This window comes from Pavona decussata, unplaced genomic scaffold, assembly GCF_977016875.1.
Source record: "Pavona decussata unplaced genomic scaffold, jaPavDecu1.1 SCAFFOLD_92, whole genome shotgun sequence".
Lineage (NCBI taxonomy): Eukaryota > Metazoa > Cnidaria > Anthozoa > Scleractinia > Agariciidae > Pavona > Pavona decussata.
Genome location: NW_028145509.1, coordinates 4123289 through 4150000, shown reverse-complemented (window position 1 = coordinate 4150000; position 26712 = coordinate 4123289). Strand labels below are relative to the sequence as shown.

Genomic DNA, 26712 nt, shown 5'->3' with positions numbered 1-26712 from the left:
GCGCTCGGTTGAAAACTGCGACAACTTGGGAAGATCTGCTAACCATCGCTCCCAACGAATGCTGTCCTCCGGGGAAATTGGATCGTCCCAGCCCAACTTGAGTCGACACAGGTCCTGAAGAAGCCTCTTGGCAGTCAATACGAAAGGGGCGGCTAGTCCGAGAGGATCATATACCGAGCTTACGACTGAGAGAATGCCCCGCCGCGTGGGAGGTTTGAGCTTGATGTTAACGTTGAAGCTGAAAGTGTCCGATTCCACGCACCACTTAACTCCAAGGGCCCTTTCAACTGGCAGGCCGTCCTTACTGAGGTCAAGGGTCTTCGCTTCTTTAGCACGTTCATCTACAGGAATTGTTTCCAAGACTCTGCGACTATTGCTGATCCACTTCGTAAGTTTAAAACCACCTCTTAAAAGCAGGGCTCGTAGGTCGCTTGTGAGTTGTGAAGCCTCCCCCTCTGTAGGCAAGGATTTGAGACAGTCGTCCACATAGAAGTTGTTTCGCACGGTGCTGATAACTTCCTTTGAGAAATGCTCAACGTTATCCTCAGCTGTCCTGCGGAGAGCGAAATTAGAACACGCTGGTGAAGAGGCTGCACCAAACAAATGTACTACCATCTGGTATTCTGCTAGGTCACTGTCCAGCCTACCATCGGGCCACCAGAGAAAAAGGAGATAAGTGCTGTCTGCATCAATCACTCTGACCTGATAAAACATCGCCTCGATATCAGCCATGAGTGCAATTCTCTCCTGCCGGAATCTTGATAGAACTCCAAACAGACTGTTTGTCAAATCAGGACCTTTGAGTAACTGATCGTTAAGCGACATGCCTCTGTATTTGGCTGAACAATCAAAAACCACACGTATCTTCCCAGGCTTGTGGGGATGGTAAACGCCGTGGTGCGGTGTGTACCACTTCAAACTGGACTTCTGGAAATCTGCCGGAACTTTGCGGGCGTAACCCTTCTCAATGATGTCCGCCATAAAACCTTTGTAGTCGGAGTATAAGCCACTGTTACGCTCGAGTTTTCGCCTTAACCAATGGGCGCGCCGTTCTGCTTGTACTCTGTTATTCGGCACTGGAGCTTCTCGATCTCTCAGAGGCAAAGCCATTTCGTAATGACCGCTTCTCAGGGCTACGGTGCTGTCCAAAACGTTCAGGAAGCGAATCTCCTCTTGTGACATTTCTGGCTTCTCGTCAGCACTGGACTCTCCAAAACCGCTGTCAGAAAAGTTCTTCACCATTCGATGGAGTTCAACATCTGTCTTGACATAGAAACTCGACGCACGCGGGCCATAACGATTACGTCCCAACGGACCATTGACCACCCATCCTAAACTTGTGCGAGAAGCATACGGGCCGCCATCTTGGCTGTGCTTCACTTCCAGAGGATCAAGGGCCATAGGAACGTCACTGGCAATGAGAAGACCGACACCCGCCTCAACGTCAGGCAAGTTTACACCACTTAGGTACGGCCATCGGTCCACATCAACCTGCTTGGGTATATCATCCTTAGAAACAGGAATCCCAGGTCTCGTGTAAAGCGCGGGCATTTCAAAAAAGACATTTTCGTCCAAGTCTGAGATGGTAAGGCCCGTTAAAATGAAACTGTCAATAATACTGTCCTTCTTCTCCAACGTTGTTAATGAAATCTTTGTTTCCGCACCACTGATCCCCAACTGCCTCATGAGTGTCTCTGAGCAGAACGTTGAGGAGCTGCCACTATCTAAGAAGGCGTAGGTGATCGTTGGCGTTTCGCTGCCATTTGCCCAAACCTTAACCGGAACAACTGCCATGCCAATCTCTGGGAAGCTTGCCCCGCCCGTGTCTCGCGTGTCCTCGTCCAGGCTCGCCATCCCGTTATGAACGCGCGTGGTCTCCTCGTTCGACGTGGGAATAGTTGGAGAGTCAGCAGCCGGTCGACTACGAGCCGTCGAGTTGGTATGGAGGACAGTAGAGTGTTTCTTGGTGCAGTTGGGAAACGAACAAGTTTTTCTTTCAGGGCAGTTTCGAGCCGTGTGGTTATTAGACAAACAACCAAAGCAGAGGTTCTTCGACATCAAAAACTGAATTCTCTCTGGATACGGTCGGCTTCTAAGGGAGTCACAGTTATCCAAGGCATGACCTGATTTGCAGAAAGGGCACTTAGAATTATCTTCTGGCGATGATGGGACAGGACACGGTGCGACGGTTGGCGGACACTGGTCACTACGAATCTGTGTAGCAAGGCTTAGCCCCGGTGACTTTCTCTCCCCAGGCCTTTTCCTCAAATGATTGGTTCCCGTTGCTCTAGGCTTCGCATCGTCCACGATTCTTCGAAAAACTGGATTGGTAGCGACTCTGGATTCATTGTCCACAAAGTCGGCAAGGTCTCCGAAGTTGACAAGCATTAATTCAACTTCCATTATATGGTCAACCAAGCGACGCTATCTTGTTCTTAGGCTAAAGGGCAACTTAAGGGCTAGCTTTTGGATGGTTTCAGGTTGCGCGAGCTTAGAGAGGTACTTGCTGCCTTCCATAGCGTTCTTACACCTCATGAGAAAGATAGAGAATCTATTCAGAGCAACGCCGTCCTCGTTTTTAACCTCAAGCCAGTTCAAAGCTTTGTTCTCGTAGGCTGCTGCGATGCGGTAGTCGTCTTTAAATTTCTTTTTCATCAGGCGACGTGCTTCTTTATAGCCCCTTTCAGGCGGCAAATAATGGCAAGATCGCACGAGATCCTTAACATCTCCACTGCTAAACTGCTTGAGATAGTATAACCTCTCGCTGCTATTGGACGTTTTTGACTCGATTATGTTTTCGGAAGCTCTCGTGAAAGAACCGTACTCCAATGGATTACCGTCGAAAATGGGAACCCGAGGCTGTGGGAGACAACTTTTCCTTTGCTGAGTTGCTAGCATTTCTACGATCTTATTTTGCTGCTGTTGCAGTGTATTCTGATGCTGATGCAACTCCAACATTTCATGGAGGGCTCTTTCACTCGGCGTAGATGACGTATTGGAATGACTAGATTCATTGGTACGTTCCTTCTTGCTGCTAGCTATGGGTGGCTGATTCCATGTTGACGCCTCAGGATTTGAATCAGGAATAGTTCTGGACATATGTGGTTGATTCCATGCTGGCGCTACAGGATTTGAATCAGGAATAGTTCTGGATATAAGTGATTGATTCCATGCTGCCGCCTCCGGGTTTAACATAGAAGTGACCTTCGCATCTGGTAACGAAGCGATTTCTCTGTCTCGCATAGTTCCGGGTTCAGCCGCTGCTAATGGAACTTGGTATACTCCTGGCTTGGGTTCCAACTTGACTGAGTCAGGAAACGTTTGAACTCCTGGAATGATTTCCAACTTCTTAGAATCAGGGAGTTCGCCTATCCTTGGTCTGGAAACTGGCAACATGACGGGGTTTGGTACAATACTACGCGGAGTAGATTCGGTCAGAGAAGCCAAAACATTTTCCTTAGCTTGCGCCTTGGCGATTTCGGTTTCCAAAGTCAAGCGCTCTTGCTGTTGATGTAACTGAAATTTCTGTTCTTCTAACAACTGACGCTTCTTGAAGGCTGCAGCTTCGGCTTGAAGTTCTGCTACGCGAGCGGCTTCTTTTGCTCTTGCTGATGATATTGACGAGGAACTACTTCTACTTGAACGCCGCGATCCCTTGGACGCCTTAGATCGGCCGGACTGACTGACAGAGTCTTTAGGATTTATCTGCAAATGTAACCGTGCTGCTTCATCTGCCCTTCTAATCCAGTCCTTAACCCTATCGTTGAACTTGCTCATTCGCTGAAACTCGCAATCGAAGTACTCGTGACATTCAACTTTGCTACGCTTGTCCACAAGATTCTGCAAATAATTGAAATTAGCATCTTTAAAAGCTTCGAAGGCAGCCAAGTATCCGGTAATCTTCTCCTTTACGTGATGAACGTTTTCCTCATTTAATAGTAACGCGTCGATTTCGTTCTTCCTGGCCGTAACCGTAGAGAGATGACCAGATCTCGAATTCCTAAGTTGCAGAAGCTTCTCACCAAGAGCACCATCTTGATCGAGTGTTTTACTCAGCGTCTTTGAGCGGGTGGTAATACGAAATTCGGTTTCTCCGACCCCATTGTCGTCTCCATCCATCGCGGGAAACTCGAACAATTTTAAACGATATAACCGCCAGAGGCAAACACTTCTATTCACGCAATTTATTCTAAACTCTTTTCACTTTGTCGACTGCCCGGGAGGGCTGAACATTGTAGCTTAACAGTGTTACTGACGAGGCGAAGAAGGTATAAACTGAAACATACAAACAAAGTCAACTTACAAAATGTACCAACTATAAGATAAACAAACCGATAAAACCGATCGAAAATACAGCACACTTACATTTTTGTGGCGCGTTTAGACGAAACTTCTTGCGGTAATTGCTAGCAGACTGCAGTAACTGCGGATAACTACGCAAAGCGCGTCTCGTTGAAAGTTCAACGTATAATGAACAGAAAATGTCATTTCAGCAAAGTGTCACTTGCAAAATGCAAATTATTAACCTAAATTCCCGCGCAAAAACAGGCCTAGGGGAATACTAATTGAGGCCACTATAACAATCGGGTGTTAGATCCAACAGAGACAATTCCTGTATGGTCTTATATCACTCTTTTCCTATTGGAGTAGCCCTAGCAAAACAATCAAGAATAATTATAGTCTCGCCAAGTAAATATAGAAAATTACAAGACTAATAAGACTCCCTCTACGAATTCCTCAGTGTATTTGCTGCAAGGCCGATAGCGGGTAAATTTTTTAGCCAGAACTTCCCAGTTTCCCTTGGTCAGTGATGGAGAAACGTAACTAACCAGTAACAATAAAACAGAAGTTGTTGGAGGTTACATTTTTCATCTAAGTACACAATAATTTCAAATTGCAAATGGCGATGGCGTGGAGCAAATGTTACTGTGCTTAAATGAAGCGACAATCGTCCTAAAATAGATAACAACCTCCAATTTTAGTGAAAAAAAATATTATTATTATTATTATTATTATTATTATTATTATTATTATTATTATTATTATTATTATTATTATATTGCACAAAATGCTGAAAATTAACGTTTTAAATCACTATATGCGACTCCAGGCAAAAATCTCACGGAAAGCAATAATTATGAGGGAACGCCTTTTTTGTTGCTGTAAGTGAAACACAAAATAGTATGATTGACTCCCTTCAGTTTATCTGAATACTGGACCGACAGAAACACGTCATGCAGCAGTACACTTCACAGAAACTAAAGACAAATTTATGTAGATGAAGTGGAAAGAGATTGAGCAAAAGATTTTGCTGAAAAGGTAAATAAATTATTGATAGATCATGAATATCCACCGAACTCAATCTAAAATCATTTGATATTTAGTCCTGAGCAGTTATCAATGCTGAACTGACTTAATTTACAATCGATCTGTTATTAAGGCCACGTGGAGTCAGGATGACTTGACAAAGAAAAGAAAACGCAAGTTCTGGCTTTCAGTGAGTTTATCCAGCTTTTACCTTAAGCACGACTTTGTTTCACCAAACTAAGAGTGGCTAATTTCGCTTGGTACCCGTAAACGGTATTTGTTTACCTCATCAGATGGGAAAGTAAAATTGACCACAATAGGTTATGAATATTCTCCAACTTAAGCTTGTCTCGGAAAATTTAACGGAAGTGATGTGAAATTAACTAAGGTTTTCAAGCACAAAATAGTTCAGTATTGCCTTAGACCGTACAGAATTACTGGCCAGTAAACAAAACTATATGAACAATTCGCCACACGACATTTGTTTTTAGCAATATAGGTTAGAGTCTCTGACGCACAAATGATTTGACAAAACTACGACTCGGTTTCTCAAGTCTCGCTAGGCGACATTTCACCGACAAAAAGGAATAGTTTTCATTGACAATTTTTATAAGATCTTATTTCACTCTCTTTCTATTGGAGTTACCGCCACACTCAAGCAATCGCAAAATGCTCGAAGAAAAACAGAACAGTCAAGAATGATTATAGTCTCCCCAAGCAAATAAACAGACCGCAGAAAATTACAAGAATAATATCTCTCTTTACGAATTCCTCAGTGTATTTGCTGCACGGCCGATAAAGGGTTTACTTTTTAGCAAGAACTCCTCTGTTTCCCTTGGTCAGTGATGGAGAAACGTAACAATTCGAAGCAGTAACAATAAAACAGAAGTTGTTGCAGGTTGCTCTTTTCATCTGAGTACACAATAATTTTAAATAACAAATGGCGATGGCGCGGAGCAATTGTTATCGCTTATGAAGCGATACTTGTTCCAAAAAATTAGACAACAACCTCAATTTTCAGTGGAAAAGTTTATGTCAGAACAGAGATGCTATTCATTTATCTACGGCTGATTATCACAAATTGAACGGTTTTAATTGCTACATGTGACTCCAGCCATTAATGTCAGGGGGAGCAATATCTATGAGGGAAAGACAAAATGTTATGATTGACTTCCATCAGTTTATCTGAATGCTGGACCGACAGAAACACGTCATGTAGTACACTTAGTCACAGAAAGACAAATTAATGTAAATGAGGTCGAAAGAGATTGAGCAAAAGATTTTGCTGAAACGGTATAAAGTACTGATAGATCATGAATATCTGCCGAAATCAATGTAAAATCATTTGATATTTAGTCCTGAGCGTTTATCAATGCTGAATTGATTTAATTTTACAAGCGATCCGTTAAGGCCACGTGGTGTTAGGATGACTTGACAAAGAAAAGAAAACGCAAGTTTTAGCTTTCAGTAAGTTTATCCAGCTTACCTTAAGCACGACTTTGTTTCACCACACCGCGAATTGCACAATGGCAAAAGATAGCCAAACCGGACCCATTAAGGCCATGATGTCGATTTGGAGCTTCGAATACCACCAAGACAAAATCAAAGTGTCTTGATAACGATATTTACCGAGCCAGTGGAACTGTGATTATATTTCTTGACAACTGGATTTTCTCGAGTTAGCTTTTAATCCAAATATTTAGGGAACTTGACAATACTGTTTGTTTTGTTTTGACTTAAAAGTTAGAGAATGACAGCACTAACAATCCAACAATTCAAACGTGATGACACCTAAAACCCTCACCGTCGATCACAAAACATCAGTTTGAGACTGAATATTCATCTAGGACTCATTTTTTAACGGGATGTTGAATACGAACAACCATGGTCATACTAAACACAAGATACTACACATTTCAACGTTCTCCGTGGCACTATGCTCACTGATGCACAATTTACCTTCCTCTTTTCATAAGTATTTCTCCAAAATTCAATACAGCTAATTGGCATTTTTCCTGTGTTTGAGTAAATTAGAAATATAATTATTACGACCCAATATAAATCACGATGACTTTCGAGACGACTGTCGAACCTGAGTAACATCGAGATTCATATGCCAATCGATGTCTTGGCAGACTGAAAAACAGTCGGGTTTTACCATTTAATTCACCGAGGAAGGCGCGAGTCACCGAGAGCGCAAGGCTTGAAGTGCCATAAGTGTGGATTCTCGCACGAAATCTTGGAGACTTCCATCCGGAAGTGCTTGTGATGCAAGAGTCGCCCCAGTCTCACTTTGCATTTTCTCAGTCGCTTCAGACTTTTTTTGTTCCAAGATCGCTGTTATCGAACGATGGACCGCTTACGCAAACGTACGGACTGTTTTTGCAGCGTAATATCTTGTAGTGATTGTTAATAGTGATGACACGAGACATTTAATAAAGAGATGTGATTTTTGGGACGGATAAGTGATATTTCAAAGGAGTGCGCAATTAGCAATAAGGAGGATATAGCGTGTGCATTCGTAATAAAGCAGCATCGTGAGAATTTGTAATCAATTAAAGGCGGAGTTGCAAATGAGCCACTTTATGCATCAAATGATTGTAGAGTGAGAACGGCGGATATTACAGGGCGCAATAGCGGAGTTGTAGTTGCGTAGTTGAGAAGCGCATCTAACCGGTGCGGGAAAAATATATACAAAGATCTTGTGAAGCGGCAACATTGTGTTTTACAATGAACAATCATCAACTTTTTATCGTATATGATTCAATTCGCAACCATCTACATTACTACCACAAAACGGAACAAAAATTTATTATGGGATATGCCTATGTCTAGAAGGCGGCTAACATGTCCAAAAGATAGTTTTGAGGAAAGAGGACCCAAGCTAAAGTTTGTCAAAACCTTGCAACCAGCATTAGATTAGGCCTAACCTAAAGTTAATTTCCGAACCTCCAATATGCTAACCCGAGGTTATAGTGCTGTTGTTTAAACTGCTGCAAGCATACCGGTTAGTTACTCTGTACCATGGCAACGTCTTTTATGTCAAAATAAGATTCCTTGAGGGCGTGAAAGTACAGACTGATGTTCCCACCGAACACGCACTGTTCGGCTGATAAAGTAGAAGAGAATTTGCAAATTTTGTAATTAACAATTGTTACACAAGGGTGCGCTGTATATGAAATCGGAGTATGCAACTCCAAGTTGGTTATAATCGTTTGATATTCAGCAAGCCCGAGTAACAAAAAATTCACAGGTCTTCTTTGAAATTCTTAGTGAAGTTGCAATTCGGATGTAGCAACATTGCAAAAAGGTTCAAATGTCAATAAGTTCTCCAGAGAACGTTGTCATACAATAACCAAGAATTAGTTCAGGAAAGTAACTCTATCAAACTTAAGGCTAACACAACATGGTTGGCCATCTGTTTGTGACACCATATTCGTGGCTTTTTTGTTGCATCGGTTTGTTTTCATCCCTTCATGTGTTTTACCCATATATACGGCCATTTTGATCTTATATATGGGTTCAACGCTGCCGAATGCGTAATACTGTGCGCAGATATACGCGGATTTCAGACTGAAGGCTGTTGCTAAATGCATCCCAGTTGTATGCTTATATGTTGTAATTCAAATCCAAGTGGCCGTGTAACTGGAGACAGTTTATGTTATGGGTTAAAATACACCACACTGCATCCCTTCATCTCCGTTTTCAGGAACATCATCCGGGAAAGATGCCCTCAGATCCTGGCCAGACCCTACTAGAAGCCAGTGGTGCGGCCATCGGCACCTAAGGAAACATGATCAGTTCTAAACCATAAAGTGGATTTTAATGAAACATGAAAAATGAAAAGGAAAGTGCTTTCTGGAATATTAATCACGTCTCATCGCTGAGGTTGGTCTTTATATGTAACAAGTAGCCACAAATGAAAGGCCCATAGAAAAAATAGTTCTTTGATTGCAGTTAATGCCACTGATTTATGTTTTGTATCTGCACAGCATAAAATGCTTGTGCGATGTTCTATACAAAATGAACAATATTTGGCCGATTGAGGCTTTTGAAAGTTTGCCTTGATCTCTCGTCTCTCATATGAGATATACCGTAATAAGCAGATATTTTGTTTGCAATTGCAAAGTAGGGTGCTAAGCTTAGAGATTCTGCGGAAGTGCTTTTAATGTAATCGAGAGCGATTATCGAGGCTAAAGGCTGGTTTCCATATGATCGCAGATCGCAGATCGCAGATCGCAATAAGGTCTGCGATCGTCTGCGATCATATGGAAACCAGCCTTTAGATAGAACATGGTTCTATCTTCTGCGATCGTCTGCGATCGCGATCGCAAGATCGCAGACGATCACAGAAGTAGTTTCCATATGATCGCAGACGATCGCAGACCTTATTGCGATCTGCGATCCGCGATCATATGGAAACCAGCCTTAAAAGGGTGTCATAACATGTCTTTTACCCGGTAGTGCAACGTTTTAAATGAACAATTGAACGAAATTGGCAGGAAGATGCACTGGTCCTTTCATTTAGTAAATATAACCCTTGGGCGTCTGGTATATGATGGAGGATAATACCAGAGGCTGAAGGATTGTAGGAAAAATTAATATTAAACGTGAAGGTTGAAAATATCCATAAACATGCTCAAAAAAATACGGCAAATGGATTTGGTCGCATTATTCTGCATCATGTATTTGTTCTCTAACTGAAGGCAAGCAGTTGGCCGTGCGCAGAAACCACACGTCTGACCACATTTTCGTTGCATGAAAAGCAACTTTACATTTTTATTGATCTCATGACGAACAGCACCAAGCACCCAACAGCTTTTATGATCATTAATACTAATATGTATTGATTGTATATTAAAGTCGTGATAGTTTTGTATTCTCCTGATAAAAGTCGTGTTTCGCTCGAAGAAAAAAAGGTCTGGCCTCAACAAACAGTCTTCACCGGAAGGAAGTTGAAAGATAGCTTAAGATCGACATACACTAGGCAATAACAGGACGGTGCTTTCAACTACTTCCCCACTGCACATTTTTTATTTAACCTCTTTTCGAAGTCGACGTATTTCTCCATTTCTTTTTTGGAGGCGAACACAAAGATCTTTTTAGCTAATTTCGACTTATGTCAATCATCTCTAGTTACCATGGTCACCCTTAATCACCAGTTCAGTTGCCAGTAAAAATAGATGATTATTCAACTAAAGCATGAGTTTCGCACTTGATTTCAATTGGTCGAAAGCGTTTTGCATACTTGACCCCTTTGCAACGTGATTTCCCTCCAAATACAGGAGAGGTGTGTTTTAGCCTAACTAGGGTGAAACTCTGATCAGAAAGACTTCATATGGGCGTGTGCTATGTAAATACAATGATCGTCGAACTGGACGCACCGAAATAGTACGGTTTCAAAAGTGTAGGTTTCAATGCCCGAGTTTGTGGTCCTAGCAAATCGCACAAACAAGCATCCTCAGCACTTCTACCGGCAGGTAGAACTAGTTGTGTATAGCTATATATCGTTAAAAGAGCAAAACAGCAAAGCACCCTTAATTATTTGAGATCTTTTCGACAATCCGGTAGAATAAATCGTCATGGGTAGAATTCTGAACAGCTATGAAAACAAAACTAAGTCTTCTCAAGCCGACGGTCTCATCTGACAGACTGCCTCAATATTCCGTACCAAAAGTTTAGTTCACACGCTATTCATGAGCGAGATACTTGAGCTGGAGATATTCAATTGATAAAAGTAGTTTAATTAGTTAGCAGAAGTTTCGAAACTGTATTTTACGATGTGAATCCATTCAGAGATATTCTAGTCTTCTTCAACTGCTACTGATGGAAATCGATTAATACTCTAGCTTATGTCCTCACAACTTATATAAAAATTCCAATTTCAGTTAAAAAGACTTCATGTCACGTTTTGCATATTGGTGATCTTTAACAACCAGCACAGTTACCGACATTTACCGTTTGACTTTAAGCCTTTTCCTGTTCCGATTATGTGACTTGCCAAATGTGACTGTGAGTCGAAAATCATGACTGAATGTTACGTTAAATTGAGTGGAACAAGGTGTTGATACAATTCTCTACTCCGGAGACTACAGGGAGGACTGGTGCGATTAAGGGCTAATTGATCGTTTGCGTAGATGGATGAAAATTGCAACGCTAAATAAGTACGTTAATTTCTCAGCAGTCAGTTACATTGAAAATGTTCTTCTAGGTGAAAACTTAAATAACAAGAGCTATAGTTATCCCGACAAGAAGGTGAAAATGCATTTATTTGTCTGTGTGATGTCCATCAGTCTACACAAACAATCCCACAATCCCTTACCCGTACCAGTCTTGTCGCAGTTTCTGGAGTGGGGAAAAAGTTTTATAGCGAGGCATACATTGCTTAGTAATTCTTTCTCAATGAAATGAATATCTCAAGCTCAAGTTGTCTATAATTGTGTCAAGTCCGGTTTTTGTCAGTGAATTTGTTTCTACTCTTAATCACCGGCGACAAGCACAGTATACCCAACAGGCTTGCCACGTGACTTCTTGACCATCATCAACGCTGTTCCCGCCAAACAAGCAACACAGATCACAAACAGAGCCATCATAAGTGCAGGACTGGAACCTAAATGGAAAGAACTTCAGTTGATAAATTCCTAATAGAAAAGGTGCTTGCTGTTGAAGATTTAAAACTTAGAGTTTCGCAATGGGCATTTAAAGATCTGAAATTGATTTACCGGACGGAAAATACGGCATTCCGGGTAGTAAATATGACTAACAATGGGAGAAGAAATTTGAATGTCTGTTTTATTTCCCATAAAAATAAGCTTTTAAAGGTTAAGGGAAGCCGAAGTTTATAATTTCAGTAAGTAGCATTTGGAATCTCTTATTATTCAAACTTAATACACTTAAAAGTGTTAGTACAAAACACTGACAAAGCTTACCAGCTACAATTTCTCTATTATTGGGTTTGCGCACGTACGTACTTATTTCTCAGGAAATGGAATGTTTCAAGTCTCAACTTAAATTTAGCAATTACAGACAATCGGTCTAAACTTAGAAACTTTATCATTGATTCAATTACGTAACCTTGGTAAACCTGCTGAAAAAGGACATCCCATAAAACATGATAAAATGTAAAAACACTTGGAAAACTCACTTTTGTTATTTAAAATGCTTCTTATATTCACTCACCACTTTTGTCCACAGTACTGTCACTCTTTTCCTCACGCTTTCCACGTGCAAGGTGGAGTGGGCCCTGGGCCAAAGAGTACACGTCATTACCCATGTGATCGTTCACCTCACGTTTTCCTCGGCCACTTGATGGACATTTTTTAGCGCACTTGGAGCCTGGGTCAGTTGCATTGCATACAATCACGTGACAGTGAACAAACACGAATGGATGATCAGCAATGAACTTGAAGGCTTCTAAACTAAACCGCTGGGCACTGACTGAAGACGCAGGATGGTACCTCACTGTGACGTCATTCGGGCATCTATGACAAAAAAATTCCTTAATGCCATATTTATATCTCTTCCACAGTTGCTAAAAATGCTATGTTTGGCAGGGAAGAGAAGATAATTGGCTGTTGATGCTGCAGAAAGAACAATTTGGGAACGTTTTTATGTGTGACCCTGTCCTCAATTACGATGTAGCAGGTGATGAATATGGGGTAACCTTTGTTTTCATCTTGTAGCTATTCATCCAAGGATGGAACGCTACCACACCAAATGATCAGCCTTGAAATTTATTCACCTTTACTATATAGTTTGCTAGTGAGTAATGACAGAACATGAGGGTGGATATCAGGTCCCTGAAAAACAAAGATTTAATCGGCGAATGAATTCACAACAACTCCATCACCTGTTCTTCTTGACATAAACGAAATACGTTCTATTCAGCAACTTTTTACGACAACGTGTTTGCAACTGTATGGAAATTATTAGCTGTTGTGAGATTCTGTCTTGTAATAAACGGCGTTTTATCAGTCGGTTTCCCTCACCCTTTTGAAATGAACTCGTGCTTTAAAGCACTTTTCCGGTCCTGCGTGGGTGTGGCAAAACATCGATCAGCAATGATTGACAGCTGCTTATCACTTGATTCCACCGACACTTCAAAGAACAAAAGTTTGCGTAGCACCACAGCAACAGGGAAATCACTCTTCATGTAAGGACTCACGAATCTCTTCTCAGGAAACATGTTCAGGGAGAGTGTAAAGTTTCCTTTGCCTTCATCGTTAAACACGAGTTTTCTGTTATTTGGTTTCCAGCCAACTGATGATAGCACGCCATATTTGGAGTAGTAACAACTGAATTGAATTTCTATTTCACGCACGCGCGTTATGACATCTTTAGCAGCTACAGGGATTTCCAAGACTGCGTTGGAGTAAACGACTGTTGTGGGTGTGTTTCTGCTTGTTGTCTTACAGCCAGTCAGCAGTGTTGTAAGGGAGAAGTATGCGCTTGTTTCTGCAGCTTTGCATGTGGTGTCCAGGAGTCGAAGATGCTCACGGTCAGTACCACGGAGGAGGGACTTGGGAATGGTAATGGTCATATTATTGCTGTTGCACTGAACATCGACACCTGGAGCTAAAAGGGGAAAAAAATCTTATTTATTATAAGGCTAAGGCTAGTGGCTGATATAACGCGTCAATACGGCAAGGCCTCAGTTTGAGATTTTCCCGTAACGACCTCACTTTCGGTTATTAAGTAGTTAGTAATAGAACTGCTTTGATTAGAAAAAGGTGATTTAATGAAGAGAATCTATGTAAAAATAACTTTAACGAGAAAGAGGCCGTATATAAATGATACAACATAAAGAAAAACACAAGACAGATACAAAGATAGTTATTATAAGTTAAAGCAGAAAGAATAACTAAAATTAATGCACATTCATCGAAAACCGACAAAGATCAGTAGCAAAATTTTCTTGTGACTGCCAAAGTATTGCAAAAACCTGCAAACTTGTTCTTCTTATTAAAATGGTGTTGCTAGTATTATAATATCGATGTTTACCGTTACATGTCCTGTTATCTGATGATAAGTTCAGTTCCGGGTCTGGACATTCACATTTAAAGCCCCCAGCGGTATTCACACACTTGTGACTGCAGCCGCCGTTCTTTGTCACAGAACACTCGTTGATGTCTGCAAACAATCGATTTATAATTTTAAGTTAATCAGTTTGTCTCCTTGTTGATCTTATGTCAAGAAGGTGAGTTTAAATACAACATCTTAAGATAATTAATTATCAGGAGACTCACCAACACATGAAACTGTCTTAGTCCTGTCTGTCCACTGTCCACTCGCCCTGCACTGTTTAAATGAGGGACCTTGTAGCTGGTATCCCTGTGGACATGTGAACGAGCATTTGGTGTTGTATTTCATCTGCGACGTCACACAACTGTTTGGTGATGTTTTGACAAGGCGGTTGACAGTAAGGGCAGGGCACTTTACAACTGAAATTCAAAATTAATTGAACGTTAACATATAATGTATGTAAGCAAAAAAATTCGTCCCGTGGGAAACAATAAGTAATTACTGAGCAACTTGATTGAAAGTAAAAGCAGTGTAAATTAATCATTACTAGGCGGCTGATGAAAAGAGCTTGACACTCTATACCTGGAAATAACAGGAAGAGCATAAATGATAAACGAAACATCAATATGAACAAAAGAGTGTTGCTTTCAAGAAAGAAAGCAAATGACAGCTGTTACTTCAAAGAAAATATCAAAATGTTGCTCTCCATTGGGTTTCCATGTAAACCTCTGGTTATTTTTTTGTTATTATATATTATTTCACTAATGTTTGTTTCAGTAGACTGATTGATTGGAAGCGTTTGTTTTTTGTTTTTGATTTTTTTTCCTTTCTTAAGTATCTTCCTCGGGCAATGGCAACAGATCAGCATCATTACTAACCATTACAGCGGATTCTGTTAACTTGTCGGCTCCAGACTCCTCTTTTCCCGCACTTAGTAGATGATGGACCGCTGAGTCGGTATCCACGGGCACAAGAAAACGAACAAGTTGATCCATAGCCTTGATTGGACGAGAGACAATGGGAAGGAGACACTCGGACACCACTCCCTAGAGAATGAAGCTTTTGGCAATAATTACTAGGTGTGACTGGAAAGGAGCAAAAACATAAAAAATGCAAAGCGCTGTTTTTGACATTCAGCATCTCAGTTAAGGTTTTATTTCTAAGTTTCATGTTGCCTAAAAATACATTTATGTATGTTTTCTTTTGTGTCGACAAGTATCTCTTGAGCAGGGCAGGCTTATAAAGTATTTCAAATTCAAAGTAAAGGAGTATGTGATAACAAGTAGTTATTTGGGAAGTTATTGAGAGGAGAATGATTTTCTAGTAATCTAATTTCTAGCCACCTCCTAGTAGCAGAAATAACTCATATTGTTTTTCATTAAGTGATAAAAGAGCTGTACGCTTTTGTTTATGAATAAAAACTGTTTGTTGGTCAGTTTGAAGAAAAGTATGTGTTAATATGACTAGTCTGTCAACCAATCTTCTGTTGAAAATACGCAGGTCATGTTAGTCATAGCGGGTGATTTTTTTGTTGTTGTTTTTGTTTTGTTTGTTTGTTTGTTTTTTTGTAGCATTTGTTAATGTTTCCTCACCGTTGGTTTCACAAAGGTAATGAAAAGAAGGGTGACAAGCTGCATCATTTCACTTTTTTGAAATGAAAGATTGCAAAAGTGTAATAACGACAGAGGAAAATTTTCATTTTCGAGCATGATGTACCCTTCTGCTGAGGAATAGTCTTCCATGATTTTCCATGATAGAAACATAAACAATGAACAAACACAAAATTGTAATCAAAATGACACAATCTGTAAATTAATTGTAGATCTTATTCCATATCCAATGTCTACGTTTGTCTTGATTAGTATCTTTTGCTTTTTTAGCCATTTCCGCTTACATTTGTATTAAATTTAGTGTCTTAGTGAATTTTTTAGTGTTAGATGTTAAACAGCCTAAAATTTAACTGTTTGATGTCATGGAAGGAAAAATTTTAGTGTTTAGCGTTTTCGAGGCAGCCCCATCCAGACCCTTAAATTAGCATTTATAGAAATACGTGCTACGCCTTACATTTAACAAATGGACGGCAGTTTTCTATGGTCTATACTCTTTTTTACAATAACTGTCCAAATTCCCGCGCGCTGATTGGCTCGTAACTATTGTCTATAAGAGTACAGAAAATAAAAATGACGTCAGATGTAACGCGCGCGCTTTCTCAACGAAAAAATAGCCAATTCCGCTCGTACTTTTTCCATGTTCTTGTAAAAAAACAAATCGACGGCAGTTTTCTATGGTCTATACTCTTATAGACCATAAAATGACGCCATAAAATGTCCAAAACTTGGCAGTGAAACCACTCGCCTGCGGCTCGTGGTTCCACCTGAGTTTTGAACATTTTTTGACGTCATTTTATGGTCTATAAGAGTATAGACCATAGAAAACTGCCGTCGATTTGTTAAATAGACCATAAAATGACGTCATAACAAATAGTCGATAAAAGAAAGGAACCCTCCAGTTCAGTTCGTCGACGACGATTACTTTTTGAGGAAAAACAGAATCCTAAAATCAACAAAAACTGTTTGATCAGGCGCAGACTTACGACAATTTCCCCATTTTCCTTTGTACACAGGATCCAAGGGGCACCAAGGCCTGTTATGATCAACTTGGGTGCACTTATTATATGTCACTCCTTTGTAGCTGAAAGGGATGCTGCAACATTGGCCACTTGTTGTTTTCTCAGGGCATGCAGTTGGCGTTGGTATCACTAAATGAAAAACAAATCAAATTAGAGGGTCTGGATGGGGTTTAGTGTTAAGCGCTATTTGGCGTTTTTTTTTTTTTTTTTTTAATGTTTAGTGTTAAGATTTGTAAAGTTTTAATGTTTAGCGTTTTAAGAAAGTTAACTGTTAAGTGTCAAAAGGTGTTAGAACAGTGATTTCACGCATTAAAGATCAATAAAAGTTTCATAGAGAAGGCAATAAATACAGGACTCGTATCTTTAAGGTACGACACATTTCATAAGGTTTATTGAAAGCACTAGGGTGACTAGAAACGCTTTCCTTGTCTCAATGGATGTCACTAGCCCTTACACGAATATCCCACAGGAGGAAGGAATCACTTAAGTATGAAACGCCTACGAAAACTTCATCATCATCATCATCATCATCACATTAAATAGGTCGGTAAAAGCCGGTTAGGCAACACACCAACCACTTACGAAATGTAAAAAATTATATGCCACAATAAGTAGAAAACAATAAAAAATCAGCTATACAAATTGACACGTTCTTCAGCTTCGATAAGCTAATAAACTAAGGTAATATTAAATTAGACAAGAGACGTAATATCAGGCATATCAGGGAGAAGCTGATTCCAGTCTCTGGCAGTTCTTGGGAAAAACAAGATTTGAACACGTCTTTCTTACAGTGAGGTTCAAGACGCTTATGGTTATGGCTGCTCCTGGTACGGGTCTCATTTATAAACCAAAAACCCTCCTATAGCTACAAATTTTCTCAGAGAAATGCTCATGCAGTCTCATACTTAAGGAGACCTCCAAACACACGGAACTGCCATGGGCACGAACATAAATGGCAGTAGCTTTTCCCAACATCTTTATGGCATCAATGGAAAAGAAGCATTAACAAACCACTAACCGGAAAGGTTCAGTTACGATTTGTTTTCCCTACGGGATGAAAACAAATACAAAATAGAACATTTCATTGAGCAAGCAAATTCTTACCACCCTACTATAAAGTTTTACCGCAGAAGTCTCACAATTAAGAACAACATTCTTGGATACAACAGTCAGTAAAAAAACTTGAGAGAGATTCGAAAAATAATGGATTCTCGACGTGCGCACGCATTAAAAACCTACTGAAACATTTCAGTAGACAGATTACAGCATTTGCCACCTAACAGGCGTTAAAAAAGGCTTCAGCGTGAAAGGAGAAGCTCTTAGGATTCTACGGACAAACTCTTCTAAAGTTACCTTTGAGGAGAACGTTAAAAAATTTAGAGCACGCCTGATCTCAAGAGGTTATCCCAATAGTCTGGCCGACAAATCCTCTCAGAAGTACACTTCGCAGATGGTACAAAAAGCTCTCGCTCAAAAACAAGAAGTGCAATGACAAGAAAATTCTACCCTTTGTGACACAATTTCAACCATCATTGCCATGTTTGAAAGACTTTCTAATCGACAAATGGCATTTTATATAAAACCAGCCATTTGACTGAGAGATATATAAGGAACTTTCCTTGATCTCTTATAGAAAAGGAAAATCACTTAAAGACAGGTTTGTATAAAGCAAAACTATCTGAAGGCTTTTATCAAGACAATGGACACACAGCGGGGGTCGCGCTTGTCAGTCAACCCAACATGCTAGCTCTGAACGAAGTAACAACTCGGATGTCGGATTTTCAAAACTCCGATGTTGAATTTTTACAATCGGATGTCGGATTTTTAAACTCAGTTGACGGATTTTAAACAACTCAGCACCTCTGTACGGCCGCCATGCTGGAGGTATAGAACAATAAGAAAGACATGTCAAAATATTTCCATAAAAATATTAATATCTCCTTAAGGAAAATCATTCTATTTTTTCGCTCCTCCAAAATGGTTGCCACGAAAACTAGAACTAGAACGGTTTCATCCTAAAATCGGTACATGTTTCTAAAATAAGTAAATACATGATTCTCCACTCCAGTTGAGGTACTTAATCCTTTTGCATACATAATATTTCAGCTTTGCGGTTTTGTCAGTGATCTAAATTGACGTGCTTTGGCTGTCAAAATATACTTAATATGGAATATTTCTTATGAAAGGTTCAGAGAGAATTTTTGGTCTTAAAACGGGCGATTTTTGTTCAAAGGTCTCCATACATTCACAATGGCTACACGGAAATTGCTGTTCGGTAAATCAAGAATAACGTTTAATTTTTTGAAGCCTTCCAAATTGCAAGACTTGGGTAACGGGCATTTTATTTAATTTAGGTGATCAGAGATACTGTAGAGTGATGCTAGGCAAAGCAACCCAGTAACTCCACCAAGTACATCTCAATCTTCCTCTCGAAAGTAGTGTGTCACGAATGTGTCTTTTTCGCAAAATAAACTCCAGGGAGAGGAGGGTCGGGGATATAGAAGCAAAAAGCGAGGACTGGAACCGAGGTTACATTATTGCACCAGTTTTAAAAGAATTTTGAAAAAAAACTATGGCGACCGCGAATTTGTATTTCATAAAGACGCAATATCTGAAATATTTCCATGTTTCAACATTTAATGAGCTGTTTCTCTAGCTTTTAAAGTGCGACTCAGTGAATCATTGAATATTTTGGATGATAAGTGCAGATGTCAATTTTTTTATGATGCACAATTTGATCATGATGGCCGCTTGGTCAAAATATACTCAAACAACAGGACATGCAGTTCCTCAATTCAGTTAGCTTACCTTGAGAACACACTCTAAGCGTAAACAAGGAAAATCCAGCCAGAAATATCAATAGCCAGTGATAATAAGCCATCGACACCGAAACACTCAGAGTAATATAATCTGCAAACGTTATGATAGCATCCACAGAAACGAACCTAAATGAATAGAAGCTTTCTTTCTTCTGAATACGAATGTCTCTTTCCAAACTTTGTTTACATACCCTAACAAGTTTTATCCCATCCTCTGTAAACATTAAACCCTCATACAATACTTCCGGTTCATCTGTATCACGTGGCACCCATCACAACGTGATTTTTCCAAACTCGAGCATTGTTCTCCAAAGCACACCAAATTAACATTAAATTTCCTCTTTCATGCTCAATGATTTTAACTGATTTCCGTATTGCAAGAGAGTATTCTTTTATACATAGCAATTTTGAATGGAAACTTTTTTTTATACACATTTGAACCGATCTTGTACGTACAGTAAGTCCTTTCGCTTAAGTACAGTAACTTACAACTGCTAACTCACAACTCGAACACCCCTTGACTAATCGTGTACAGAGCATCGTTTCCATTGGGATAACTGTTAAGAAATGCACAGTTATTTGCTTCTAAGTCTTCCTTAAACTCGCTTTCATTTGATGCTGTAGAAAAAAATAACAATTCAAACACGTTTACTTTTGTATCTCCAACTGCTGATATCCGCCAGTCACAAGCAACTGCTATTTCCCAAGTGTATTAAAGAGCATAGTCAATACTGTGTATTCAGCGTAACACGCCGGTCGCCAGCAACGGCCTTCGAATGGAATCCTCACACGAATCTTAATCCATGGTGATAACAACGTTGTCGCGGCAGGCACGCGATTGCAGATCAAAATGAAAACGGAAGTTATGAAAATTCAAATAAAAATGAGCTTCCAGTGATTAATCAGTTTTTTCTCAAGTCGGCTGTTTAATGTGTTTTTATTATGTTATACAAGGTAGCCCTCACTTTTTGGGATCTTTTAGGGTGAGGGGGGCTGTTATACTAAAAATATTAAAAACAGCTTTTCCTTGTTCCTAAAACTAGAGAATATCCCTAAAGCTGACTTAATTATTTATTGCCACCATAATGTTCTTTGCTGGCCTCAGGGATAACAATTCATGTTCACATGAAACCTACTACGCACTATCTTTATGTATAAACATAGTGGTTCTGACTTTTTAAGGTGTTTGAGTTAAATCCTAAAGTGTCGCCACTTGAATAAAATGCAATATTCACTTGCACTCGCTGTCGTCTCCTTTTAGTGAGATTTGCCAAAATTATAAACTAAGATGAAAAGGTAGGTCTCAAGCTTTTTTCTATTTACATTTTACATTTACATTTTACTGAGCATTTCTCTATTCACTTAAACCTGTGGCAATTCTAACATTTATAATCACTGAATGGTTTTGTTGAATACACTCTTCTTTGGAGTTGAAGAAAAGTTTGCCTCTTGATATTTAGGTAAGCCACTGACGAATTCATCGTCGATATTTCATCAAAGTTTTTTCAGAACTGAGCAATCGGAGCTACAGTAAATCAAACTCTCTTATTGGAATAATTGAAGAGTCAAGCTCGATCGTGTTTGTCGCATTATCATCATAGCAGACCCTTTCAAACTTACCAATTAAATGTTCAGTTTCAGTAGATCTCTGACCCAATTTCACATGATCAAAGATCGAAGGACCGCACCTGTTGAAGTCTTGACCTACACGTTATACACCGAAAAACAAATTAAAATGGATAACTTTTGCAGCTCAGTAGAAATTGAGGAGAAACTCAGAAATCCATCAATAAATCTAAAATAATATTAAGTAAAACCCGCTCACTCCGAGGGACGAAAAACGGACAAAATTACAACGTTTTATTCAAATTAAGAGTGGCTAACTGAATTTCGCTTGGAACCAGCAAACTGTATTTGTTTACTTCACCACAAGGGAAAATAAATTGACCACAATTGGTTATGAAAATTTTCCAACTTGAGCTTGTCTCGTATAATTTAACGGAGAAAATGTGAAATTAAAGTTAAAAAAGGGGTTCAAACACCACAAAATAAGGCAGTATTGCCTTAGCCGTCGGAAATAGTTGGTGAACAAAACTACGAACAATAAGTCTCTACCGCACAAATGATATGAAAAAACTACGACTCGGTTTCTGATGTGTCGCTAACCGAAATTTCACCAACAAAAAGAAATTGTTTTCATTGACACAGTTGCTATATGATCTTGTTTCACTCATTTCCTATACCTAGCCACACCGCAAACAATTGCAAATGCTCGAAGAAAAACAAAACACTCAAGATTAATTATAGTCTCGCCAAGTAAACATACACACAGCAGAAAATTACAAGACTAATAGAAATCCCTTTACGAATTCCTCAGTCTAGTTGCTGCAGGGCCGATAGCGGGTTTATTTTTTAGCAAGAACTCCCCTGTTTTCCTTGGTCAGTGACGGAGAAACGTAACTATTCCCAGTAACAATATAATAAAAGTTGTTGGAGGTTACCCTTTTCATCTAAGTACACAATAATTTCACATTGCAAATGGCGATGGCGTGAAGGAAATATCGCTTATGAAGCGATAATTGTTCTAAAAAATAGACTACAACCTCAATTTTCAGTGGAAAAATTCATGTCAGAACAGAGATGCTATTTATTACCTACAGATTATCATAATATTACACAAAATCAACGTTTTAAATTTATATGTGACTCCAGCCAAAAATGTCAGGGAAAGCAATATTTATGAGGGAACGCTTTTTTGTTGCTATAGGTGAAAGACAAAATGGTATGATTGACTTCCTTCAGTTTATCTGAATACTGGACCGACAGAAACACGTCATGCAATACACTTCACAGAAAGACAAATTTATATATACGTAGATCACGTCGAAAGAGATTGAGCAAAAGATTTTGCTAAAACGGTAAATAAATTCATAATATATGATGAACATCCACCGAAATCAATCTAAAATCATTTGATATTTAGTCCTGATCGTTGATCAATGCTGGACTGATTTAATTTACAATCGACTGTTATTAAGGCCACGTGGTGTCAGGATGACTTGACAAAGAAAAGAAAACGCAAGTTCTGGCTTTCAGTAAGTTTATCCAGCTTACCTTAAACACGACTTTGTTTCACCAAACTAAGAGTGGCTTAAACTTCGCTTGGTACCCGTAAACTGTATTCGTTTACCTCATCAGACGAGAAAGTAAACTTAACCACAATAGGTTATGAATATTTTAAGCTTGTCTCGGATAATTTAACGGAAATCATGCGAAATTAAAGTTGGCTAAGGTTTTCAAGCACAAGATAGTTCAGTGTTGCCTTAGACCCTAAAGAATTACTGGCCGGTAAACAAAACTATAAACAATTCGCCACACGACATTTGTTTTTAGCAATATATAGGTTAGAGTCTCTGCCGCACAAATGATTTGACAAAACTACGACTCGGTTTCTCACGTCTAGCTAGGCAAAATTTCACCAACAAAAAAAATTGTTGTCATTGAGACAATTCCTATATGATCTTACTTCACTCTTTTCCTATTGGATTTACCCTAACCACACTCAAGCAATCGCAAGTGCTCGAAGAAAAACGGAACAGTCAGGAATGATGGTAGTCTCGCCAAGCAAATAAACAGACCGCAGACTAATATAGCTCCCTTTTAGAATTCCTCAGTGTATTTGCTGCAGGGGCGATAGCGGGTTTATTTTTTAGCAAGAGCTACGCTTTTTTGTTTGGTCCGTGAAGGAGAAACGTAACTATTCGAAGCAGTAACAATAAAACAGAAGTTGTTGGAGGTTACTCTTTTCATCTAAGTACACAATAATTTTAAATTGCAAATGGCGATGGCGCGGAGCAATTGCAATCGCTTATGAACCGATAACTGTTGCAAAAAAATAGACAACAACCTCAATTTTCAATGGAAAAATTCGTATCAGAACAGAGATGCTATTTCTTATGTACACCTGATTATCACAAATTGAACGGTTTAAATTGCTACATGTGACTCCACTTTCAGGGAGAGCAATATCAATGAGGGAAAGACAAAATGTTATGATTGACTTCCTTCAGTTTATCTGAATACTGGACCGACAGAAACACGTCATGCAGTACAGTTAGTCACAGAAAGGCAAATTTATGTAGATGAGGTCGAAAGAGATTGAGCAAAAGATTTTGCTGAAACAGTATAAAGTACTGATAGATCATGAATATCTGCCGAAATCAATGTAAAATCATTTGATGTTTAGTCTTGAGCGTTTATCAATGCTGAATTGATTTAATTTAACAAGCGATCTGTTAAGTCCACGTGGTGTTAGGATGACTTGACAAAGAAAAGAAAATGTAAGTTCTGGCTTTCAGTGCGTTTATCCAGCTTACCTTAAACACGACTTTGTTTCACCACACTGCGAATCGCACAATGGCAAAAGATAGCCAACCGGACCCATTAAGGCCATGATGTCGGTTTGGAGCTTCGAATACTACCAAGACAAAATCAAAGTGTTTTGACGATATTTACCGAGCCAGTGGAACTGTGATTATATTTCTTGACAACTGGATTTTCTCGAGTTAGATTTCAATTCAAATATTTTAGGAACTAGACAATACTGTTTGTTTTGTTTTGACTTAAAAGTTAGCAAATGATAGCACTTACAATCCAACTATTCAAACACGATGACAGCTAAAACCCTCACCGTCGATCACAAAACATTTTGAGACTGAATATTCATTTAGGACTCATTTTTTAAGAGGATGTTGGATACCAACAACCATGGTAATACAAAACACAAGATACTCCACATTTTAATGTTCTCCGTGGCTCTTTGCTCACTGATGCACAATTTGCACTCCTCTTTTCATCAGTATTTTCTCTCATTTCCATTCAGCTTAATTGCATTAATATTATTTTTCCTGTGGTTGATTAAATTAGAAATATAGTTATTATGCCTCAATCTCGATTACTTTTGAGGCCACAGTCTAATCTGAGTAACATCGAGATTCATTTGCCACTCGATGTCTTGACAGATTGAAAAACAGTCGGTTTTACAGTAAAATTCACCGAGAAAGGCGCGTGTCACCGAGAGCGCAAACTCGCGAGGCGCGAAGCGCCCTAAGTGTGGATTCTCGCGCGAAATCTTGGAGACTTCCATCCGGAAGTGCTTGTGATGCAAAACTCTCGCCCCAGTCCCACTTTGCATTTTCTCAGTCGCTTCAGATCGACTGTTTTTTGTTCCAAGACTGCTGTTAACGAAGGATGGACTAACGCAAACGTACGGACTGTTTTTGCAGCGTAATATCTTGGAGTATTTGTTAATTACCCTTATTATTAGTGACACGAGACATTAAAAAAGAGATTTAAGCTTTTGGGACATATAATTTGAAGTGGTTAAATGATATTTCAAGGATTTGCAATTATGAACATGTAGCGTGTGTATTCGTGAGTATTTGTAATCAATTGAAGGTGGAGTTGTGAAATGAGCCACTTTATGCATCAAATGGCTGTAGCTATAGAGTGAGCATGGCGGATATTACAGGGCACAATAACGGTGTTGTAGTGGCGTAGTTGAGAAGTGCATCTGACTGGCGCGGGATAAATATATAAAACGATCTTGTGAAGCGGCAAGATTGAATATTGCAAGGAACAGTCATCAACTTTTTATTGATTCAGTTCGCAACCATCTACATTACCACCACAAAACGGAGCAAAAATTTATTATGGGATATGCCTATATCTAGTAGGGGTCTAACATGTCCAAGCGGTTAGTTTTGAGTAAAGAGGGCCCAAGCTAAAGTTGGTCAAAACCTCGGTTAAACCAAAATCAGATTAGGCCTAACTAGAAGTTAATTTCTGACCCTCGAATATCCTAAATCGAGGTTATAACGTTGTTGTTTAAACTGCTGCAAGCATGCCGGTTAGTTACTCTGCACCATGGCAACGTCTTTTACGTCAAAATAAGATATTCTTTGAGCGCGTGAAAGTACAGACTGATGCTCCCACCGAACTTGCAGTGTTCGGCTGATAAAGTAGAAGAGAATTTGCAAATTTTGAAATAAACAATTTTTACACAAGGGTGTGCTGTATATTAAACCGGAGTGTGTAACACCAAGTTGGTTATAATCGTTTGATATTCAGCAAGCCCGAGTAACAAAAAATTCACAGGTCTTCTTTGACATTGTTAGTGAAGTTGCAGTTCGGATGAAACAACATTGCAAAAGTTCTAATATCAATAAATTTTGCAAAGAGCGCTGCCGTGCTACGACCAAGAAATAGTTCAGGAAAGTATATTATCGACGCTAAAAAGGTGTCATAACATGTCTTTCAGCCGGCAGTGCAGCGCTTTTTTTAAATGAACAATTGAACGAAATTGGCAGGAAGATGCACTTGCCCTTTCATTCAGTAAATATAACCCTTTGGGCGGCTGGTATATTATATGTTGCAGGATCATACCAGGGGCTGAAAGATTGTAGGAAAAATTAATATTTAACGTTAACGTTGAGAATATCCATAAAGCGCGTGAAAAAAATACCGGCAAAGGAGTTTGGTTACGTTTTTCTAAACCTAGAGGGGCATCATGTATTTGTTCTCCAACTGAAGGCAAGCAGTTGCGCGTGCGCAGTAACCACACGTCTGACCACATTTTCGTTGCATGGAATGCAACTTGAGATTTTTATTGATCTCATGATAAACAGCACCAAGCACCCAACACCTTTTATGATTATAATGCTTATATGAATTGATTGTATAATAAAGTCGTTCGTAATAATTTTGTATTCTGCTGATAAAAGTCGTGTTTCGCTTGAAGAAAAAGAGGTCTGGCCTCAACAAACAGTCAGTTCACCGAAAGGAAGTTGAAAGACAGCTTAAGATCGACGTGCACTTGGCAATAACAGGACGGTGCTTTCAACTACTTCCCCACTGCACTTTTTTGTTTTAATCTCT

At 39.4% G+C, this 26712-nt stretch overlaps 2 protein-coding genes across 2 annotated transcripts in view; both read right to left on the bottom strand.

Annotated features, from left to right (window-relative positions):
• The window catches only part of LOC146473961 (E-selectin-like), a 109234-nt gene that overhangs the window by 43909 nt on the left and 38613 nt on the right, over window positions 1-26712 (bottom strand). Inside the window, exon 8 of the transcript XR_014866338.1 lies at window positions 26417-26708. The gene's annotated coding sequence lies outside the window, so the exon portion shown is untranslated. Of the gene's footprint in view, window positions 26709-26712 lie in introns of the transcript that reaches the window.
• LOC146473964 (ZP domain-containing protein-like) lies at window positions 11060-15341 on the bottom strand. The gene is made up of 6 exons (XM_085118022.1): window positions 15207-15341; window positions 14553-14747; window positions 14308-14436; window positions 13296-13881; window positions 12487-12788; window positions 11060-11917 (listed from the first exon to the last, which is right to left on the bottom strand). Exons 2-6 carry the CDS (start codon window positions 14674-14676, stop codon window positions 11787-11789), a joined length of 1272 nt encoding a protein of 423 aa, XP_084974148.1. The 5' UTR covers window positions 14677-14747; window positions 15207-15341; the 3' UTR covers window positions 11060-11786.